At 42.1% G+C, this 22,100-nt stretch overlaps 1 protein-coding gene across 2 annotated transcripts; it reads right to left on the reverse strand.

Annotated features, from left to right (window-relative positions):
• Nucleotides 1-1,809: 1,809 nt before the first annotated feature.
• On the reverse strand, nucleotides 1,810-21,456 carry EFS (embryonal Fyn-associated substrate). Of its 2 annotated transcripts, XM_089480528.1 has the most exons (6): nucleotides 20,098-21,456; nucleotides 16,059-16,391; nucleotides 13,093-13,191; nucleotides 6,133-6,825; nucleotides 4,452-4,541; nucleotides 1,810-3,667 (listed from the first exon to the last, which is right to left on the reverse strand). In XM_089480528.1, exons 1-6 carry the CDS (start codon nucleotides 20,101-20,103, stop codon nucleotides 3,254-3,256), a joined length of 1,635 nt encoding a protein of 544 aa, XP_089336654.1. In that variant the 5' UTR covers nucleotides 20,104-21,456; the 3' UTR covers nucleotides 1,810-3,253. The 2 variants fall into 2 exon arrangements, with proteins under 2 accessions (XP_089336654.1, XP_089336655.1); XM_089480529.1 differs by lacking the exon at nucleotides 13,093-13,191.
• Between the last annotated feature and the right edge of the window lie 644 nt (nucleotides 21,457-22,100).

Consider the following 22,100-nt stretch of genomic DNA (forward strand, 5'->3'; position numbering starts at 1 on the left):
TTTGTGAGCCGCCTTGGGTCCAATTTAGGAGAAAGGCGGCATATAATTAAAATAAATTTAAAAATTAAATAAACATGGCTCATGTTTGTTTAACTTCATAACCTGCTTTCCTTCCGGTCTGGGAACAACAGGAGACCTGACTGCGATACATATATTTATTCAAAAGTATGTCCCACGACATTCAACTATTAATCTTGCATAGTTAGCATTGAGAATATTTGATTTAAACAAATGTTAGCCTTTGGTGTTCTGCACACTGCAATCCTGTCCTGTCATTTGTCAAAACACACACCTGGTTTCAAAAACGGAACCCTACTACTTTCTACTACTACTTGTGAATTTAAATTATGAATTTTAGATGTGGATTGTTTTAATATGTGTACATTTTATTTGTCAATATAACTGATGTGCGTTTTAACTTGTGTTTTAACTGATGTTGTTTGTTCATTGTTGTTGTCCCCCACTTTGATCCATGCAGAGAGGCAGGTAATGATAATAATGATAATAATTGCACATCGTCATCATCATTAATAACAACAACAATTGCTGCTTCACATTAACAATGTTCACAAAACCACAGGGCCTCGACTCATATTCCAGATCTCAATCAGTGTTGCCGAAAACTTTGGGAAGCTAATTTTTGACCTGAATTCCTGAACAACTGGCACATTACCTTGGCATTTTGACCAGATCCTTCTGAAAACATTTTTCTATAAGAAAGTGGTAGTATGGGCTGCCCCCTTTCATTTCTGTTTTTGTTGAAATGTTTAGTGACCCAAGAATTTTTTTTGCCCTTAGAACAGCGGACAGAAGCATGACAATGTTTCTGAAAAGCAACATAAGCCACCATAAAGTCATTAAGGACACTGATAGCAGGAGGAAGAGAGAGACGGTACGTTCTTTGCTTAAAAGGAAAATACACGTATTCATATTTTTAATGTTAGGGGATGCCCGTTTAATGACCTGGAAGCCACAGCAACAGGGACTATTTAGCCACATTCTCAGGTGATATATTTTTAAAATGTGATGTCTTATAGAAGGATGCTGCTTCTCAAACTAGCGCTTCATAAATAAAGGTTAATAATAATAATAATAAACCAGCAATTATTCCATTTTATTTTTTCTGCAATTATTCTTTTTTCTCAATGTACATTTCTGCCCACTGGACAGAGTTCTTTCTTTCTTAGAAACTTGCCAGCACTGGTCCAGCGACCACTACTTTGGGAACACTGTTGTAAAAGAGACTACAGTCCAAAGCACACTGCAGAAACAATCCAGTTTGAGACCGCTTTAACTGTGCTTTCAGTGTTAGAGAATCCTAGGAATTGTAGTTTATTGAACACCAGAGCTCTCTGACACAGACGGCTAAATGTCTCACTAAAGTACCCATCCCAGAATTACCTAGCATTGAGCCAGGACAGTTAAAGCAGTCTCAAACTGGATTATTCTTGCAGTGCGTTTTGAACCCTTATCTCTTTTTTTTTGGTTTGTTTTCAAAGGCAAAAACTTTTATTTTTCTCCTGTCAATTTTTGGACACTGACTTTGATTGCTGTGTCCCATACTTTATGCCAGTTTGGGGAGTAATACCTGGTTATAACCAAGTGTTCCACATAGGATTGTGGTTTGATTTTTTCATTCATTGTGTTTTCAATGTCTAAACCTCTCTGCTATATTTTATGAAAAGCAATATATCCATTCTTAAAAATAAAACTTCTGAGTCGCTGGTGGTGGTGGGGAGGAAGCAGGGGCAGTTAATCAGGATTTGAAAGGAAGCAACACACACAGCTATTTGTTTTTAACACCAATTTTATTATGACCAAACCTAGAAAATAACTTGGCAAATATTTCCTGAGAGAGATGTTTTGACCCCATTTGCTTCCGGCAACGAAGTGAGATGAAGGGTCCTTTGTGTGTATTTATATTTGTGTGTGTGGAGGGGGATGTCTATCAACTGAAAATGTGGTTGTCACCTACTCAAGAAAGAATGCAAAATTAGAAAGGGGATTTCAGAGAAGGGAGGCACGGACCTGAGTAAATTGATCAGTGGGTCAGGCTGTCTTCCTTGTCCCTACAGATGGGGTCTTTGCCAACTGCCCTAGAAAAGGTTTATCTCCCCAGTGCTCTCCAAATGCTCCATGTGCATCCCTTTCAGTATGCAAGTGACCGTATCTGTGGTCTGTATTGCGTGCCATATAAAGTCTACCTTGACCAGTTACTCTAGTGTCTATTTTTTATCATTTCCTCCTGACCCTTGGCTTCTTTCCTTCTGCTCCAGATTTCTTTGCTTCCTTTTGCATTTGGCAGTCTTTCTTTGTTTGCTTTCACACTGCCTGGGTCATTCTTGTCCCCAACCCCCTTAATCTTCTCTGTTGTCTCTATACCAACTATTCCCATCATTTTTTTATATTTCCTTCCTCCACCCTTTCCAACAGACTTTGTTACAGAATGAAAAAGGGAAATTTCCTCCAAATTCTCTACCTACTCCTTTACCATTAAGGCTTTTATTGAGGGGCTCTGCCCCTGATAACTGCCATCAAGTTTGTGGGAAGGCAGTGATCACGGCCTTCCTCAGTTGGTGTAATGCATGTCTTTGGTCTACAACTCCATATCATCATCAGAAGCTTTTGAGCAGAAACATTTCAGGAATGTGAATACTGTTGATGGAACCATTCTGAAGGTCTGTCGTTTCAAAGGGAAAGCAGTTGGTAGGGGAAAAATAAGCCATGACGTGCACCTTGGGGTCAGAGGGCAAAGATCAGAAAGGCTCTTTGGTTAGGACAACAGCCAAAGGTTCTAAGCTGGAATGAAACTAAGGCAATGCCATATTTGTACCTGCAAAAGACCAAGGTCTAAAAAATTAAGAAGCAGGCAAAGGTTTGGTACTCAGAAGAACCATTTCTAGTCCAAGGTGAGGTATAGGTCCTTGTAGAGGAAGGGGCTAAAGGAATGTCACTGAGCAAAGTTATGGCTATTGGGGACAAGCATGAACATCTGGAGTCACAAAATGGTGCTTCTGGGTCCTGAAAGCCAGAGCTGAAAGGAAGCATTGGTAGTGATGCAAGGCCCAGAGTTATCCAACAGGCATGTTCAGGCATAACCATTGCTGACGTCCACAGGGCACAACCCCAATAAGAGGTCTGAAGTGATGTAGGAATTATTGGCACCAGGGATTCTTGTGTCTGTCTTTCTCCCACATTGTGTCTATGTGTGTTTGCTGGTGAAGAATTGAAGCAGACGCAGAGGGCAGAATCATCAAGATGGTGCCAAAGTGCCGAGCAAGGAGGTGAAAGCCAAGGCTTGTCGGGAGAGTTCTGCCACGCACTCTTGCATCTCCTGGGCAGCTGGAGGAGAAGGGTAGCGCAAGGCGGCATTCTTGACCGAACGTACGGCTTCTTTCAGTGCCTGGCAGAGAGAACTGCTGGCAGCCCCCACCCTTGTTCGCACCATTGCAGAGGAGGCCAGGCGGGACACAGTGTCCCCCACAAAGACCAGTTTGTGTGCTGTGACAATGACAAATTTGCCATGAGGCACAAAGACCCAAGGGGGCTTCTGGGCACCTGCACTGGCGAGCAGCGCTTCGATGGCCGAAAGTAGGGTGGTGTAATGAGTCTGACATTGCCCTGTATAAAACTGCAGGAGCTGGTTGTCTTCTGGGGAAGGTGGTGCCTACAAAACAGAAGAAGAGATCAGAGAATGGATTACGGATTCCACCAAATGCATCTGAGGAAATAAACGTAAGTCTACGAAAGGTCATGCTGCCAACTTCTTTCTTTCAGGTAGTCTCGAAGGTGCTACAAGATCTCTCTACATACTGATTCTACAGATTAACATGGTTATATCTTTGGATTTCATCTTGTTCGGTTTTCTACAATTTGCAAAATGGAAGCTGATAAAAAAGACCTCTCCTGCTCCTGAAATATCTTTTCTGGGCAACTCACAATAATATCTACATAAGAATTCATTCAGTGTAAATAGGCTTGAGGAAATTTCAGCTTGGGGTGTATAAAACATTTGGTTACATGTTTCCAGTAAGTTGTCTGACATTTGTGGGGTCATTTTATGATAGCAAAAGCAAAGAAGTCATTTCAGCTATCCCTATCAGCGTGGTGGATTTGACGGGAAGGGCATGTCATCTATAATTCCCCAGCATGATGCTAAGTTATGTCACTTAATTCCAGGAAGGATTCTGGGAAACCTTCTATTTGAGAGAGAGAGAGGCTGGACCCTCTTAATAGATGAAAGAGCTGGCTAAGGTTATGTAAAGCCTGGATTGAAATCTCATTCTAGTAAACTGACCATATGGCCACAGTTTTAGCTCTCTCTTTAAAAAGAAGCGCACAAAGAAGACATCCCAGGGAATAAATTCTGTAAGGAAATTGTGATCTCAATTCCTAGCATGGGTTACAAATTCAGTATAAATTCATCAAAAAGTATTAAAAGCAACAGATACCATTTCTTCATTCTGAGCAATGTCTGTAGGTAGCGTGAGTCCAGGGTTCCCTTCAGGAGTGGTCACTTTGGGCTGGATTTTATCTGCTCCCTAGGAAGAGAGAGGCCAGATTGGGTATGTAGTTGACGGTTTTTGTACAGCAGAAACCACTGGTGGGTAAATGGGCCTCCAATGTAGTAAATAAATAAATAAAAGTCCTGAAAAACTGAAAAGTGAACAAAAGTATGACCAGCCCTACATTCTGTAGGACCGCAGTGGTGGAAAAACTGTCTAGCACTGGGTGGGGGTAGACCCCAAAGTGACTAAAATGGGTGAAGCCAGGGCCAAAATGGATGAGGTATGAAATAAAGCCAGGATCCATATGAAACTATGTTGAGGTCTGTGGATGGCCCTTGGATTTCAGGCTCCCTATCTCTTTATTTTCAGTATGAGGCACTTTGTGACTTCCCTCTTAGCCTTTTGCTGCCTAGAAGGCGGCAAATAATAATTATTTTATTCAGAATTAGGAAGGGAAACATTTTGCAGAATGGAGACAGTAAGAGGAAGAAAGAAGGCACCACCTGATCAGTCAAATTTAAAGAAGATACAGCTTTCCCCATCACTAAATCTCCATTCTGGACAAAGCTTCATCCGTCTGTTTTAAGCAACAAATTTAAGCATCAATGAATTAATTGCCTGCACTGCTGTTTCATATAAAGTTTAGCTTATTGATTGGTAATGATTTGATTCTGTAGAACTAGGAAGTAATTCATTTTCTAATGAGTTGCATTACTTTTTCCAGTAATGAACTGGAACCAAGTTACTTTTTTACTTCTAACAGTCATGGCTGTCATATTCTATTTTTAGTGGAACAGGATTTTCCCCCATTGATCATTTGTGTGTGTTTGTGTGTAGTGTACATGCACACACATACATGTACATGTGTGCAACTGGGGTTGGGAAGGAGAAGGAAGGTTCACATGCACCTAGGATGGATGGCTTTGTAATCTCTTGCATTTTTCTCAGAATTTCAAAGCTGTACTATATGAAGCGGCCACTTGGGAGAACCAGAGAGCATTTCCCTGTATTTTCTGATAGCCCAATAGCAACACTAATGGTACTTGTCAGTACCGTACTAAGGAACTTGGCAAATTACCTTTCTGGACTAACTGCAAAAATTTGAGCTGATGGGTGATCATGAGTAAAGTAACAAGTTCCTTTAAGATGTCATGCTTGGGGGTTTAATGCATGAAAAGGAACAATCCCCCTAATAGCTAATAGCTAATAGCTAATAATAATAATAATAATAATAATAATAAATTGTTTATATCCCACTCCTCTGAACGATCGAAGCGGCTTACATTGATGGACTAGATACCAACCCAGGTCAAGAATTCAACATCTCGTCTGTAGGGTTAGAGCAGGGGTTCCCAACCTTTTTGACTTGCAGAACCCTTATTTCTCTAGTGGAGCCCCTAAAAGGCCTACCCTTACAAGTTAATGATGTTTTGGAGTATATATACTCCAAAGAATATTCATATTCTTTAATTTCATTCAATTTTTATTTATTTATTTTTCCTGGAGCAGCCACGAAGCACCTGAAAAGTGCATGCGGAGCCCTAAGGGGTCCTCGGAGCACATGTTGGGAACTCCTAGGTTAGAGGTTGCTATGCAGTCTGTGGCAAGCTATCCTTCTCCTTACCTTGAGGTGAACATAGTCATATTCATCTGGCAGGCGAATCCCTTCATATTCATTGTGTCCATCATCCCTGACTTGCTCCAGCTGCTCCCCTGCTCCAAGACCCCCCAGTCGTGGTGGTGGTGGAGGTAGTGGGCGGTCCTGGATACTACCCTTCCTCACGATGCTTGGAGATGGTGGAGGGGGCTCCACTGACAGCCGTTCTTCGCTGGGAAGGGCAGGCAATGGACGACGGGACAAGCTTTCCGCTGAGGGCAGGCGAGGGCGGGACGGAGGCCCGGACTCCCTCAGGCTCAGTCCTTGGAGTGCCCCTTCAAGGGGTGGAGAGCTCGATACCAGGAGAGGAACGTCATAGATCCCCCCATCCTCTTCCTCTTCCTCCTCCTCCTTTTCCTCTCTGCCTCCCCCTAATACTTCCTCTGGCGACTCATACAAATTAAGCAAGGCCGATGCCCGGCGTAAATTGGATGGAGTGGCGTAAACCAGGGGACCCTCAGAGTCTTCGTCATCCACCTCCTCTTCCACCTCCGGACTTGACAGTTTTTTGAAGGCAAGAGGAATGTCGTAAGGGTCGTCAGAAGGCGGAGGGGCCGTGGGCTGTGGGGCCACACGGGCCACTTTCTTCGGGCATGGAGAAGGTGAGTCGTAAGTGTCAGATGGAGAGTCCCTGAGCACGGAAGAGGGGACGTCATAAACCTGCCAGTGGGAGAATGAGCACAGAGAGGAGTGAAGATGATGATGATGGGCAATTTGGATGGAAGCCCCAAATTATACAGTGGTCCCCTCACATTTGCGGGGCTAGGGGTGAAGGACTCCTGTGAATGTGGGAAAACCATAAATTAAAAAAACAAACAACCACTACTCTTTTTATGTATAAAATAACACCTCTAGGAATCCTAAGACTTGGAATCAACTCGAGGGCAGTTAATAACAACAAAGGAATTTCCAGGTCCTCCATTGCAACTCTACAGTCAACATCTGCCAGAGGTTGATCACATAATCATGCTGGAGGACCTACATATGCCTAGAGAAGTACTGTCTCTAGGAACTTCTAGGTTTTCCAGCTCAACTCTATGGCCAACATCTGGCAGAGTCGCACCTAGAGATTCCTAGAAAGGACATATTAATCAAAACTGCAAATAATCCAGTCCGCAAAAGTCAAAACCCCAAATGTGGAGGGCCAACTGGACATTCAAATATAATGTGCAGACACCAATTACAGATTTTCACCATATCATATCTGGGGATTGGGGAAAGTCACATATTTTAGTGCTTTTCTGCATGAAAATCTACTTTCACATAGAAAATCAGGAGGGAAGTAGGGTCTGATCTAGATAATGGCAATTGGTGCGGGACCCGTATCAGTGAGGCAGTGAATCTACTCTGGGGTTAAGTTGGATTTTTAAAGGGGCTAAAAGAACCTCTTTTGGAGGATAACAACTTTGTAGTTGAGATTAAAACCAGGAGCAGACCCACCCACTCTACTGACATAGACGCCACTGGTTCCAGGCTTGACTTTCTCCTTGATGGGCATGTTTCCTTACTCCAGGGATACTAAATATACAAGGAGACACTGAACCCTGTAATCTGGCTGAAATTGTACACTGCCAAAATTCCCTGCCATGTGATCTTCAGAGCAAGAATGACTCAAAGTGAAGAAAGAATGCCAAAATAAGTTGTTTTATCAAGCTGATAAAAGAGATTTAGGAGAGACTTAATGGACTACTGAAACCTATTCCTTCTGATGATCTTACCTTTTCATCCAAGCATTATCTACCATTAAAAAAAACAAACCCAAACCCACTCTGTTCCCAAGGAGTTTACAATCTAAAATAAATCACAGGTGAAAACAGCAGCAGTTGGTGCCAAAAACATAGATACGAAGGGATCCCACATACTCATATATCTTTCATACTATCTTTTGATATTGTACTATATATCTTTCATACTTTGTCTAGTAAAAGGCTAAGAGGTTTTATTATATTAACTGGTACCTCAATGCCACCAATCAATCGGTCCTGTCTAAAATTACCCAGCTGCACCTCTGCTCAAAGGCATCTGTCAGGAAAGCCATGGGGAAAGGGTTTTTTTTATTCCAGGGGGGGAAAATGTAAATTTTCAGAAAATTGGAAAAATGTCACATCAGTCCCATTTACATTGTTAGATAGTTGTTGGTGCTGTGTACCTTCAAGTTGTTTCTAACTTATGGCGACCCTATCACAGGGTTTTCTTGGCAAGATTTGTTCAGAGGGGATTTGCCTTCCTCTGAAGCTGAGAGGTTGTGACTTGCCCAACCAATGGGTTTCCATAACTGAGGATTTGAACCCTGGTTTCCAGAGTTGTAGTCCAATGTGGCGTAGAGATTTTAGTGTTGGACTATGACTCTGGAGTTGAGGGTTCGATTCCCAGCTTGGCCATGAAACCTACTGGGATACCTTGGGCACGACACACTCTCTCAGCCTCAGAGGAAGGCAATGGCAAACCTCTTCTGAACGAATCTTGCCAGGAAAACACCACTATAAGTTCACTTTAGGGTTCTCATGTTGGAAATAGTGTGTGTTAAAGGCAAACAACACACACAACAGGCATTGCATCTGGCTGTATTTGGCACTAAAGTATTACATTTGATAGTTTAAACATATTTCCCCCTAAATAATTAAACACTGAATTTACTATTTATTGATGTTTGTTACAAATGGCACCTACAAGCTCCCGAAGCATAAAGAACCCCTTTGCTATTGCCAGTTTATGAAGCGCTGGCAAAGACAAAAAACAAACAGGTGAAACCTGCAGCGTTGGTAAAACAAAAGAACATTGTTTTCCCTTTTATATAATGTCAATCAAACATAAACAGAACTGAGAAAGGGAAACCAAGACCAAGAACTGCAGTGATATGAAGTATACTCTACATAGTCTTCCATAAAGGTCTTAGTGCAGCTTTTAGAAATAATGCCAGAAGAGCAAATATAGGATCACCTCATCTTGAATATTTTATTTTTCATTCTGAACAAGAATATTTCACAAACCACTTTCCCTAGAAATATAGGCTTGGGAAGGAAAGCAGGGGAAAGTTTTGTGAAGTCGAAGCCAGGCTTTCATGGCCGGCATCCATAGTTTTTCGTGGGTTTTTTGGGCTGTGTGGCCATCTTCTAGAAGAGTTTCTTCCTGACGTTTTGCAGCATCCGTGGCTGGAATTTTCAGAGAAATTTTCAGACGAAACATCAGGAATAAAATCTTCTAGAACATGGCCATAAAGCCCCCAAACCCCATAAATAACTAGGGGAAAGTTTTGTTCCTATCCCCCCCCCCCTCCATTCCAGGCCTTTACATCTCTAGTCAGGACACTATGTTCATCATCCAAGATGCTGAGTTTGCAAGCCAACACATCAAGTGTCCTTGAATGCCTTTTGACAGGAGGGTAAGCCTCCATCCTCCTAGAAAACATCATAAAATAGGATGACCTCTGAGTCGCTCTTTGCATTATCACAGTTTGCCTTTGCCCCATTCATGCTTATCTCAGGAATAAGTCAGAGTGAGTTTTGCTCAACCAGGTTTAAATTGCAACAGACTGAGCCTTATCTAGGGAAAAAATGCTGGTTTGCTCTTTTTTTTTTAACGGAGCTGCTTCTTTTCTGTTTATTTGGCTTTAAAGCTCCTTTAGGGGAGAAAAATACTGAAATTTGGACCTGGGAGATAGGTGAGGCTGTGTTTACGCTGCAGAATTAATGCAGCTTGACACCGCTTTTCATGGCTCAATGCTATGGAATTCTGGGATTTGTGATTTTGCAAGATATTTAGCCTTCTCTATCAAAGAGCTCTGGTTCCAAAAACAAACTACAAATCCCAGAATTCCAAAGGAAGGTGCTGTAATAGTTAAAACAGTATCAAACTGCATTAATTCTGCAGTATGGCAGCTGCTTAAATTCTTTCTACTTTTGGTCCAAAACACACTGCAGAAATAATCCAGTTTGATACTACTTTAAATGCCCTCGCTCAGTGCTAGGGAATCCTGGGAACTGTAGTTTTGTGAGACATTTAGACTCCTCTGACAGACAGAGCTCTGGTGCCACAATAAACTACAATTCTCAGGATTCCCTAGCACTGAGCCAAGGTACTTAAAGTGGTCTCAAACTGGATTATTTCTGCAGAGTGTTTTGGACCTTGCTGAGTATACATGCTGTCTGCAATTAAGCTTATTCCAGAGGAATTAAATACAACCTCCAGAACCAGTCCCATTTATTTCTGAATAAATAAAGCCTGAAGATCTTAATCCATTCAGATTGAGGAAAGTTTTCATGCTGAAGATGAAAGCACTAGCTTTAAGGAGGAAATGTCTCCCAGCCTGTTCTACCTTGCAAGGAAGAGGTAAGCATGCTCCCATTTTTTACCCTTGGAAATGGTACTTCCAAAAGGCTGGAAATTCTGAAAACTGTAGTATAAAAAATGAACTTTTCCAGACTCTGATTCTATTATATCCCTCTCATTCCTTTTCTTTTTCTGTAATATTCTTAGCTCCCTGTGTTTGTGGACCAGAAAAGAGATGCTGCAGACAGTCTAACAGCACCATGTGATGCATGATAATTCAGAAGTAAATCTTCCTCCATTCAGTGTGGCATAACTACTCCCTAGTGGGTAGACTTTGCTGCCTAAAATTTATTCTTCTTGGTTCAATTACTGTCTCTGATTTTAAATAACTCTGATCATTTCCCAATCCCACCCAGGTGCTACAAATACTAAGAAATCAAGTGTTCAGGGGGAAGAGAACTGAGTTTGGAAAACCTCCTTTTTTAAATTGTTGCCTATTGGACACGCTCGGTTTGGGGAATTCTAGGAGTTGTAATGCCCCCCAAGATATAACTTTCTCAGGGCAAAGATGCCCTCTGAGTCCAGAGATGTCCAAAAAACACATACAGTGGGTCCTTGATATCTGCTAGGTTTTGGTTCCAGGACCCCCCATGGATAACAAAATCCAAGATGCACAAGTCCCATTAAATATAATGGCATAGTAAAATGGTGTCCCAAAAAGAAACTGGTAAAAGCAAGGTTTGCTTTTGGAATACTCTCAATCTCTGTGTGTGTGTGTATGTATTTACACACACACTGTACACTGTACTGCAGCCGTTCACAGCCAGAAGATTGTGAGTTCGATCCCAGGGACTCCAAGGTCCACTCAGCCTTGCATCCTTCTGTAGGTCATTAAAATGAATGTCCAACCTGTTGCGGGCAGTTAGCTTACACTTTGTGAACTGCTTAAGGTGTGCTTAAGTGCACTGATGAGTGGTATAGAAATGTCCTTAATATTGCTATATATAAAAAATATTTTCAAACCACAAATCCTTGAATCCATGGATAAAAAAAATCTGTGGGTACCAAGGGCTGACTGTACATAACCAGTTCTCTTTAACTTAACAAGATGGGATGCCTCCAATCCCAGAGCGTAACCCTTAAATTTTTCATTCTATGCCAGCTGCCACTTTCTTGCCCTTCATCTGCCACTCCCCATTGAGTTTTTATCCATCTAGGGCAACCTCCTCCTGCGCTGTGAAAGCGAGAGAAGCTGAAAGGACCCCAATATGGTTCAGGAGTAAGCCGTCTCCACATTTGGCCCAAGATATAGTTACACAGTCGGAGGAGACCAGGAGGGACACAGCTGTCTTTTGCAACAAATGGAGCCAGCTATCCATAAAGGCGATTCTCCACAGGAGAAAGGCGAGCCCACCAGCAGACAGCAGCGTGAGCCGAGGCACATCCAAATGGCACGGTTATCAAACGCACACCCAGCCAGTTCAGAGGAGAGAGAGAGCCATCATGCCAAAAAAAAGCGACAAGGCTCTCAGAGATAACATGGAGAGATAACTTATTAACTGGCCAGATTTTGAAAGAATGCACTGTTGGCTGATCAACATAAAGAAATGAGGGAAGAATCCATGGACTCTCCCACCCAACATTACTATAATGTCATCCAAGAACAAGGAGAGAAAAGTTTGTTGTCCCCAAGCAAGAGCTTTCCCAAGCTGGTGGCCACCAGGCCAGCTGGACTACAACTCCCATCTTCCTGGGTCACTAGGGCAATGGCTGTGCTAGCCAGGAATGATGGTGGCTGAAGTCTGGCTTACTTAGAAGGACACCAGGGTGGGCAAAGTGGAGCTTTAAAAACATATAGTTAAGGAAGGGACTGTCCCTCTTTGGAGATCTTTAAACAGATTGCTGGATCGACATCTTTCAGAAGAGTTTTAGTTGTGTATTCCTGCATGGAAGGGGGTTGGACAAACTCAGGTCCTCCAGATGTTTTAGACATCTGCTCCCAGAATTCCTGCCTGCTGATTAAGCTTGCTGGGGCTGCTGGGAGTTGAAGTCTAAAACATCTGGGCAACCAAAGTTTGGGAACCACTAGACCTTGTGATCTCTTCCTTGTGGTCCCTTCCAATTCATGGGATTCTATGAAGAAGAGGACAATGGAAGCAGAGATAAAAAGGGAGAAAATACTTATATTGACAAATACAGATGACCTAGAAAATCTCCTTCTAACAGAACATGCCACTTTCTGGCATTTTAAAATTGTGCACCCATCATAGCCAGTGTGGTCTCATGATCTAGTGTTGGACCAACACAGAAATGGGAAGGGGAGCTGGGTTTGAATCCTCATTCAACCATGAAACTCCCTTACCAATCTTAGGTTAGTTGCTCTCTCTCTGCTTAGAGCTGGAAGGTATTTGTGTGGTCATTTAATCTATTTCCTTCTCTGGAGAGGTGACTGTACATTTAATATCCAACTGAAGTCCATAATAATGCAGTAACTGCCATCTTATAAGTCAGTTTGAGAGTCTGGAAAATACAGTTTTTAAAAAATAAGAGTTCACAGAACCCCCAGCTAGCATGTAGGGAGTTTTTAGCACCTCAAAAGGAACTTTCCCAACTTTTTGATGGGCTTCCCACATTCCCCCCAAACGCAGACACACTTACTTCCGTGGGGTCCCCATCTCTTCTGGTGCCCCGAGGCACCCTGTAGATACTCTCTGGGGGCAATGGACAGGGCCGGGCAGGTGGTGGCACCTCATATACCTGGTGGGAAGAAACAGAAATCAGAGACCAGGATGATGCAAGTCCCAAAAGATGCATCCTTTTCCCAGGGTTGCTCAGTGGGAGGGAGAGAAGCAGCCAAAATCTGCCAGGTTTGAGCAGCCTAACTCTCCAGTGCCTACCTTCTCTGTGGCTCCTGCATCTATTTCCCCCCCTCTACACTAATATTAATTACACCACTATAATACATCCACAGATTCTGGCCACACTGAGATGGTGGTAAAAGTATACGATTTAGCAGTGGTACTAGACCAGAGCAATACATTAGTTAAAGCTGCTTTTATTATTATTATTATTATTAACCTTTATTTATAAAAGTCTCAAGCAATTGGGAGTTGTTTCAGATTACTTTCCAGGGAGAGAAGGTTGAGCCAGTGCTGAACTATTATAAATAATAAACAAAGCAGACTTAATCATGTAACAAACAAATGGAGGTAGAACAAAAGAGGATGCAGATGGAAGAGATTATAGAAGTGAAAGATACAGCAACCAGTTATAATGACAGTGAGAGACCCAGATGCTGGGCTGAGGTGTTTTGGCCAATTTTTCTTTTAAACTGTATATGAATCTTACTCTAGATCTTTTCCCCATGGGTGCATCAATCAGTAATAAGGACATTGCCTAACTCCCTCTGCCTTGTAATTTTAGTAATTGTTTTAATAACTGTTTAATAATTTAATTGTATTTTATTGTGGATGGGTGGGTTAGGGAGGGTTTGGGATACAGTGGTAGCAAGCGACCATTGTATTTTAGGGATGTTTTTAGGAATTTTTTTAGTGATAGCTAGCTGCTTTGATCTTTTAGAGAAGTGGGATACAAATAAATGTTGTTGTTGTTGCCTAAGGGAGCGAAGCCACAAATTTCTAAGTATACCATCCTTTCCCCATTAGTGCTGGGGCAAATAAATCCGCTTTGAGTTTATGTCCGAAGTTAAAAGAGTTATCCAAAGTGCTGTGTCCATTTTAGGAGTAGACATCAGCACCTTGGATAGTTTATTTGGCGAGGATTCCTCACTCCACTGATATGGAATCTGCCAGCTGCCACTGCAGAGGAATGTGGCAGTAACCTCCATAATCCCTTGGCATTGGCTATGCTGGAAATGGTTCCAGATTCAAGAATTCCCCTCCAAGAGAGGTTAGGTTGGCATCCCCTCCTTGCTATCATTCCACAGACAGACTAAGGACAATATCACATTGCACTGTTACAGTGCTTTCATTCCACCTTAATTGCTATTGCTGCCTCCTATGGAATCCTGAGATTTGCAATTTAGGGAAAGGCATTTAGAATTCTCAAAGTGTCACTAAACTACAAGCCCCAGAATTCCACAGGCAGCACCCATAGCAATTAAAGCAGAATAATAGTGCTATAATAGTGCAGTGTGATATTGACCTAACACTTTAATTCTTTCTTTAAAATAAATCTTGGTAGGCCTTTAAAGACTTGGCTGCCCAAGGGGACTGGGCCTTGCAGCATTGTGTTATAGTGTTTGTTTTAAATATTTATGATTTTTCTAAAAACTAGTTTTAATTTTATGGATGGTTTAATGATATTTTTACCTCCTACATTTGGCGTATTTTTAAGGTCCAAAACACACTGCAGAAATAATCCCGTTTGAGACTGCTTTCACTGCCCTGGCTCAGTGCTAGGGAATTCTGGAAACTGGTTTTGTGAGACATTTATTCAAGACGTCTGGTGCCACAATAAGGATTCCCTAGCACTGAGCCAGGGCAGTTAAAGCAATCTCAAACTGGATTGTTTCTGCAGTGTGTTTTAGACCAAAGTGATGTTTCTTTAATAACAAGGGAAAGGATTAGGTTTAAGATAACATCTTTTTAACAATATTTATTTTGTAATATTTATTTTGAGAGTCAACATGGTGTAGTGGTTTGGGTGTTGTATAATGACTCTGGAGAGTCAAATCCCACTCTCTCAGCCTCAGAGGGAAACAAAGGGAAACCTCCTCTGAACAATTCTTGCCAAGAAAACTCTAGGCTCAGCATAGGATTGCCATGAGATGGAAATGACTTCAAGGCACACAACAACAACGATATTAATTTCATTGTGGATCAGTATTCCATAAAGGCAGAGCTAGAGAATGTCTGTGACAAACAATGAAACAACTACATTATATCTTGCTTTAATTGTACAGTATCCCCTCCATTTTCATGGGTGATCCATTCCGGACCCCCTTGTGAAAATGGAAAATTGCCGGTCTTCAAGTGCCATTGGTGTGCCCCATTTTGTCCCCCTCTGTTTGGCGCCCGCAAATGGGTGAGGGACGCGGATTCAAAGTACGCAAAAACAGAGGGGTGACTGTATTTTGTTTTAACCTTTACTGTAAGATGGCCTTAGATCCCATATGTGGAGAAAGGTGGGATAATGATTAAATAAAAGTGAAGTATAATATAGTATGTGCCTTCAGATCATCTATTGATTTATGGTGGCCACACAAATTTCATGGGGCTTTCTTAGATAAGAAGTACTCAGAGGTGGTTTGCCATTGCCTACCTCTAAAATGTACTCTACAACAAGGTTCCTTAAGCAATCTGTTGTAGGGGACCAGCAGGATTTCTTCTCCCAATGTGCCAAGAATTGGCATCATATTTGTGCCCAATGTCTGCAACCGTTTCTTTCTTTCCTGGAAACTCTCCAGGGACTGGCAGCAGATGGCTCAGGGGCTAGCATCAGTCCATGGACCACCTGTTTGCACAGAACTGGCCTACAGCACATACTTAAATATAAATAAATAAATACAATTCCCAGCTTCAAACCTAAGATGAAATTGCTCCCCCAAGGGAATAAAACAGAAGGGGGTAAGAGAGTGCCAATTGCCAGATATCTTTCCATACCTCCTGATCCTCTTTCCTCCGCTCTTTCTGCCTTTGCTCATCTTGGGGCACTTCGTAGACCTTTCCAACCAAGGCCACCTCCTTCCTGGGCACCTGGTAAACCTCAGCAGTGGCATGATGTTGGCAAGGGGTCAGTCCGGGGGATGCTGGCTGAGGGAGGATCCGGACCCTGTTGGCTGGGACTATTCCCTGTTGGCCATGCAAGGAACAGAAATGCCATCCTTCGAGGCCTGGGGCTTCCGGCTGGAGAAGAACCATCAGGTCACCCTTGCGGAAGGACAGTTCATCAGGACATTCAGCCGTGTTGTCATAAAGGGCACGGCAAAGCTGGACCTGCCAAGAGAGAGCGGGTAAGGCTGTCAATCATCAGTAGGAGATGTCAGGTCAGGACTATGCCATACTTTGAGATTTCAGTGCCAGAATCTGAGCCCTGGGGTCAATAGCTTGTGAAGTCACAGTGGGTGAGTGTCAGTGATGTTGCAAGGCAGATGCTAAAAAGGTTTGCCCCAGTGCAGAATTTTAGCCATTTGACATCTCTTTAACTACTATGCCTCTATCCCATCAGTCATAGTTTCATGAGATGTTTAGAATTATCTGTCAGACAGTTCTACTGCCTCATTAAACTATAAACACCAGCTCTCCATGTGAGCAGTTAAAATGGAATCATGGTGCCACAATTCTATAATGTGAAAGAATCAAATCTAACAAATGTCAAAAGTATATATTTTTTCAAGGCAGCACTCTTGACCTAAGATTTGTTCCGTGTGTCCTGAGGACCAGAGAAACAGGCCAGACCCTGAGACTCAGAATGAGCTGCTGAGATCCAGGAACCTTAGTCTGCAGTCCACCATGCACTACATCTCTTACCATCTCCATCTGGCTGAAGATGATGGGAATTGTAGTCCAACCCAATATACCCTATGTTTTCAAGACAAATTCACTCTCTGATGACTCTTGCAAATACAGTACATACTATGCTACTTGTGTTGTGTATTATGTATATGCAAATACAAGTATGGCAAAATAATTTTTAAAAAATTCAAAATATGATACCATTCTTGTCCCAGATATTCTTAATAAGAGGCATTCAACCTCTGTAACACTATAATTCCACTATAATTTGTGGCTGCATTTAGTGGAATCCTGGGGTTTGTAGTCTGGGGAGGCACTAGAGCTCTCTGGTTGAGAATTCCACATACCTCTCCCCAAACTGCAAATCCCAGGATTCCATAGGATATTTACCATGGCAATTCAAGTGGAATATAGTGCTATAATTGTGAATTGAACTGTGCATTATCTGAGACCCTGAAATTTCAGAGCCAAAATCTGAATCCTAGGGATTACACACATACACAACACACCTGTGATGTCACAGGGGTCAATCTTGGTGATGTTACAAGAGTGATCTAAGGTCAAGCCCACAATTATGTCTTTAATCATGACACATGAAGCATCAACCACAGTTATACAGAGCATACCATTTAAACAATCAATAAACACACACACACTTTTTTCAAAGCAGCACTCTTGCTCTAAGATTCCTCCTCTTCCTCTCTCTGTGGATGGAGAAAAACAGCAAGCCTTGAGATCTGGGCTAGGCCCTGAGATTGGGAAAACCTATTCCTGTACCCTTTCAAAGAGAGCTTCAAGAATTAAGACAACATGTTCCAGAGTTCCTCCTGCGTAAATATCCTTTCTGCACACAGAAAACTAAAGGACTAGGCAAAAATGCCACCTTTCTGCAGGTGGAAGGGTCAATCCTGCAGTCCTCCCACACACAGTACTCTGAAATGGCACCCTCTGAGATACGCTGCACCATTTGCCCTGTGCTTTTTCTGAATATATGGACTGACTCATTAAAAACTCATGCTCTTGCATGCTAGACATGCTAATAACTTGGAAGGAGGTCATGATATATATTTTCTAGAAACTTGTTTAAACTGGATGCTGCATTTATCCCTAAGAACTTCATGGTTGAGTGCATGATGTACAAAGTGAGCACACTGAGATATTACATGACATACATTGTTATATTTTTTAAAATCCCACATAAGTCAACTTCAAAACTTCCAGAGAACAATTGACAGCAACAACCATTTTCCTTCACAAAATAGGCTACACAAAATAGAGCTGATGGAAACTGGAGTCCCAAGAGATCTGGAAGGCCACAAGTGATCCAGAAGCACACTTTCACTTTGTAGCCTTTTAAGACAAAAATATCCAACCCAGACTTAGGTCAAACTTGGAGTTCTATTTTGCTTTATTTTCCAGTTTTATCATAAAAAGGAAATGCACAAATTGAATTAGATGCTCTTACCAACATTGAGATATGTATTTCCATCAATGACCTGAATAATCATACATAAATTCAATAATAATCCAACCATTTTTTTACAACACAGAACAGACCAGTGAAATCAGGCTGAATGTTGATCACACTGATTGCAATGGGACTTCTCTACATTAAGTCTAGATCCAAACCATGATCCTTTCCCTAACCAGAAAAAGCTGTGCACCAGCTATTTCTATTTATTTATTTAACTACTCCTTGATTCAAATTTAGTATGCCCTGACAGGGAAGGCCCAAAGAACATAGCCTTAAATGTTGGACCTGGCTTGCCATTTGACCCACATCTTTGCTATTGTGTGGTTACTCTGCTTATCAGCCAAGGCAGCACTCAGCCTGGCCCCTGACAATCAAATCATCAGATTAAATCTATAATACAAGTCTTGACCTCTAATAGGGGAGGGGGGACTAATACCTGGTGATCAAAGGTTGCAGATAGCCTTGGGGGAAAGAGAAGAACCAGTTTGGTTGTTGACAAATAAATCTTCACTAGGGATGACCTCAGATTAAGGAGTTGGGGCATGGCCATAAAGACATTTCAAGAAGCTGATGGGTGTTTTTCAGCTGCAGTTGAGGTCAGAAGGATGATCCCTTTGGAGAGATGGACAGGCAGGGGAACTTTTGCCAACTTTTCCTTTTTCTTTTGGAGGATTGGGGGTAAACATGGCACCGAGGTTTAAGCCATGCCTAAATCCAGGCAGCTGAGAGACCCTGGAGCTCAAATTACAGCTGAGAAAATTGACTACTTTGGGACTAGAACTCCAAGAATCCCCTGACTAACATGGCCATAAGTGCTGGGAACTGCAGACCAAAAAGTATTTCTCTCCTCCAAACTTGAGTCAGATTTATTAGGAAGCCACTCACAAGACCCAGTCCTAATATATTAAAAGGTGAGGAGCCAACGTGGCAGAGTGGTTTGATCATTAGGGTACATAGGGGTTTGACTATGGAAACCCACTGGTGGCCTTGGGCAAGTCACATACTCTCAGCCCCAGAAAACCCTGTAATAGGTGGTTCGCCTTAAGAGTCCCCATAAGTCGGAAATGACTTGAAGGCACACAACGACAACAAGCTATTCCTTAGCAAAGGCAAACTAAGCACATTTGGGGGCACACAGACTCTCTCTTTTGGGCACTAATCTCCAAATAAGTCTTGGGACTGAACTCCTGGTTTGACATGAGTCGAATCCAAATTCCTCTTGACCCACCCCATGAAGGTACTGCCTTCAAGTGTCACCTGAAAGCACTCAGGTAAAATTTGGAAGCAGCCAACAGACTGCAGTCTATCCCAACTTACTGCCATTCAGATGACTACAAAGCCTGCCATCCCCAGCCAGTGTGGCTGAGGATGAGGGGCTTAAAAATACATTACCTGATTCTGTGTTTTTTCCCCAACTAACTGTACTGCATGCAGGCTGAGAGAAAGCTGGATTGAACATTGGTGAGAATTGAACTGGAAAATACAAATATTTTCATCTACTCCTTTCCCATTGTGTTCACTGTTCATGCACCCCTTTCGCTCCATTACAGTTTCCCACACCCCAAACTTTGCTTTTTTAAAAACTTCCAGAAAACAGTGTGTGGCCCATTTGCCCTCCAAGGTCAAAAGGACTCTTGATTCCCGTCTCACCCTTAGACTTCTGCCAATGAATTTTAGCTCTTTTATTGTCTTTTTTTGGTTGTGCATACTTACAGACATTTTGCTTCTCGAAAGGCAGGGCAGGGGATCCAACGCTGCCGAGGAAAGAGGAAGAAAAGGACAACCGCAGAGGGAACAGTGTATCCAAATCACACCTTTCCCAGTCCTTGGATATTTTACAAGTCCTGAAAAAAAATCACCTTCTTTTTAGAGGCATTTGTGAACTTTGTATTGCGGGTTGCTCTGAAAAGAAGAAAAGATTCCTGAGAAATTTAATAGCAGTTTTTTTAAAAAAAATGTTTAAAAAAATATCCAGTTCATTTGGAAGAAGCGATGACTGATACAAAAGGAGAGATGGGAAAAAGTTGGCAAAGTGGTGGCAAGACAATATTACAAGGTTGCCAAGTTGAAAATATAATGATTTCCAGTGAAATGAAGCCCTGTGCTTTGATCCAAGTGGCTTCTCAGAAGTCCAGTCACTTTCAATTTGCAACTCTCTTTCTGTCTCCCTCTCCCCCACTTTCCCCAAAGTTTTTGTTAAAAAGAGATTTCTCAAAGCTCTTGGTCAGCAAAATTGCCCCAGAAAAGCCATCTGGGAAGGCCTGGCCGCTTGGAGGCTGCATGGATTGAGACAGGCTGGGCGTAAACTCAACATGTTGGAACAGGGGATTGTGTTGCAACCGCAGGGTGGAATTGCAAGCCAAAAGGAGAGACCTTCACAAAAGTAGATTTTTAAAAATCCAAAAAAAAAACCAAAAAAAACCCCTTAGACACACACACAACCTGACACATGCAGAAAAACAGACATAGCTTTTGCAATGTCATGAAATCAAGAAATCCTGGGTTTTCATCTTGGCAACACAAGGCAAGGCAGTTGGAAAGTCCCAGTTTTACAGGCTGTTTATAAATCCCACAGAGGCTAACCCAATTTCCTTCTGAGATCCAGAATGATGGAAAGAAAATCAAGAACAGTGGGGTTTTTAAAAAAATCCCAGCTGGTCAGGTTTTAACCCCCTGAGAATAAAAGCAACAGGCATCAATTTATCCAGATGCTTGGCAAAAGCTTTCCACAGCCCAGACTATTGGTTTCACTGAAGTCTGGTTTCCAGATTTCTCCCAAATGCAAAAGATATCGCCCAGATTCAGTGTACTTTGCTGAAAGTTCTGAATGGCTGAAAAATTGTAAGGTTTGCGATACCAATCCGCAATGAGTTGCAAAAATCAAACTTTGGAACTTCAGTTCCTTTAAAAATCCAGGTTTCTTTCTATAGAGAAATTGCAAAGTTCTAGAGAAACTAAAAGATGAAGAAAAACCTCAAATTTTGCAATTTTCCAAGACATGGCACTCTCCAGAAATATCCAAAAAGCCTTTTGCAAACTTTGAGGAATCGTATACAATTTTGTTTCCATACCCTTTCCATTCCAGAAAAAAGCACACAATGTTAACTATCCAGAATTTTAAAAAAAAATTTCTGGAGAGCTGCACAATGCCAGAAAAACGTCTTTGCTAGCTAATATATTTAATCCAGTCCATATCCAGAAGCAGCATTGACGCCCAAAGAAATGACACCATCCAGAAATGAAGAGGAGGCGCACGCGCTGCAATCCCAAGAAACGTGGCCTGTCTCCAGAAGTGCAAGACCTGCCAAAGGAAGGCCACCTTCAACATCCAGAAAAGGGGCAGCAGAATCTAGATTGCAACCAAGCGATCCAAATCACCCGCATCCTTCTTTAGCATCTGTGCTGAGCAAAAAGCCATCAGGTTTCCATATTAACTTTAAAGAGTACGTTGGTTTTCTCTCTCTCTCTCAAAAAGTCAGTGTGGCTTTGCTTTTTCTTTGTGGTTTTTAAATAAGGGGTTGATGTGCAGATTTCCAGCTGTTCTTCATTTTGGAGGGATGTCAGACCTTTCAAGATGTCACAGATCTTTTTTTAATATGAGTATTATTATTATTCTTGGCTCGTTCCTAGAGATATAGAATGTGATTTCTGCTGAGGCTGAGAGTTTGGTTTGATGCAAGAGATTTTTAGGAGGGACTCTCTTCAGCTGAAAAGCA

The sequence above is a fragment of the Sceloporus occidentalis genome, unplaced genomic scaffold (genome assembly GCF_023333645.1).
Source record: "Sceloporus occidentalis isolate IW3139 unplaced genomic scaffold, rSceOcc1.0.p SCAF_14, whole genome shotgun sequence".
Taxonomy (NCBI): Eukaryota; Metazoa; Chordata; class Lepidosauria; order Squamata; family Phrynosomatidae; genus Sceloporus; species Sceloporus occidentalis.

Coding starts and splice junctions, on each gene's coding strand:
- EFS (XM_089480528.1), bottom strand. Junction 4,542..6,132: donor ATGACTATGTTCACCTCAAG/GTAAGGAGAAGG, acceptor CTCTCTTCCTAG/GGAGCAGATAAAATCCAGCC. Junction 3,668..4,451: donor TTGCTCAGAATGAAGAAATG/GTATCTGTTGCT, acceptor TCTGTTTTGTAG/GCACCACCTTCCCCAGAAGA.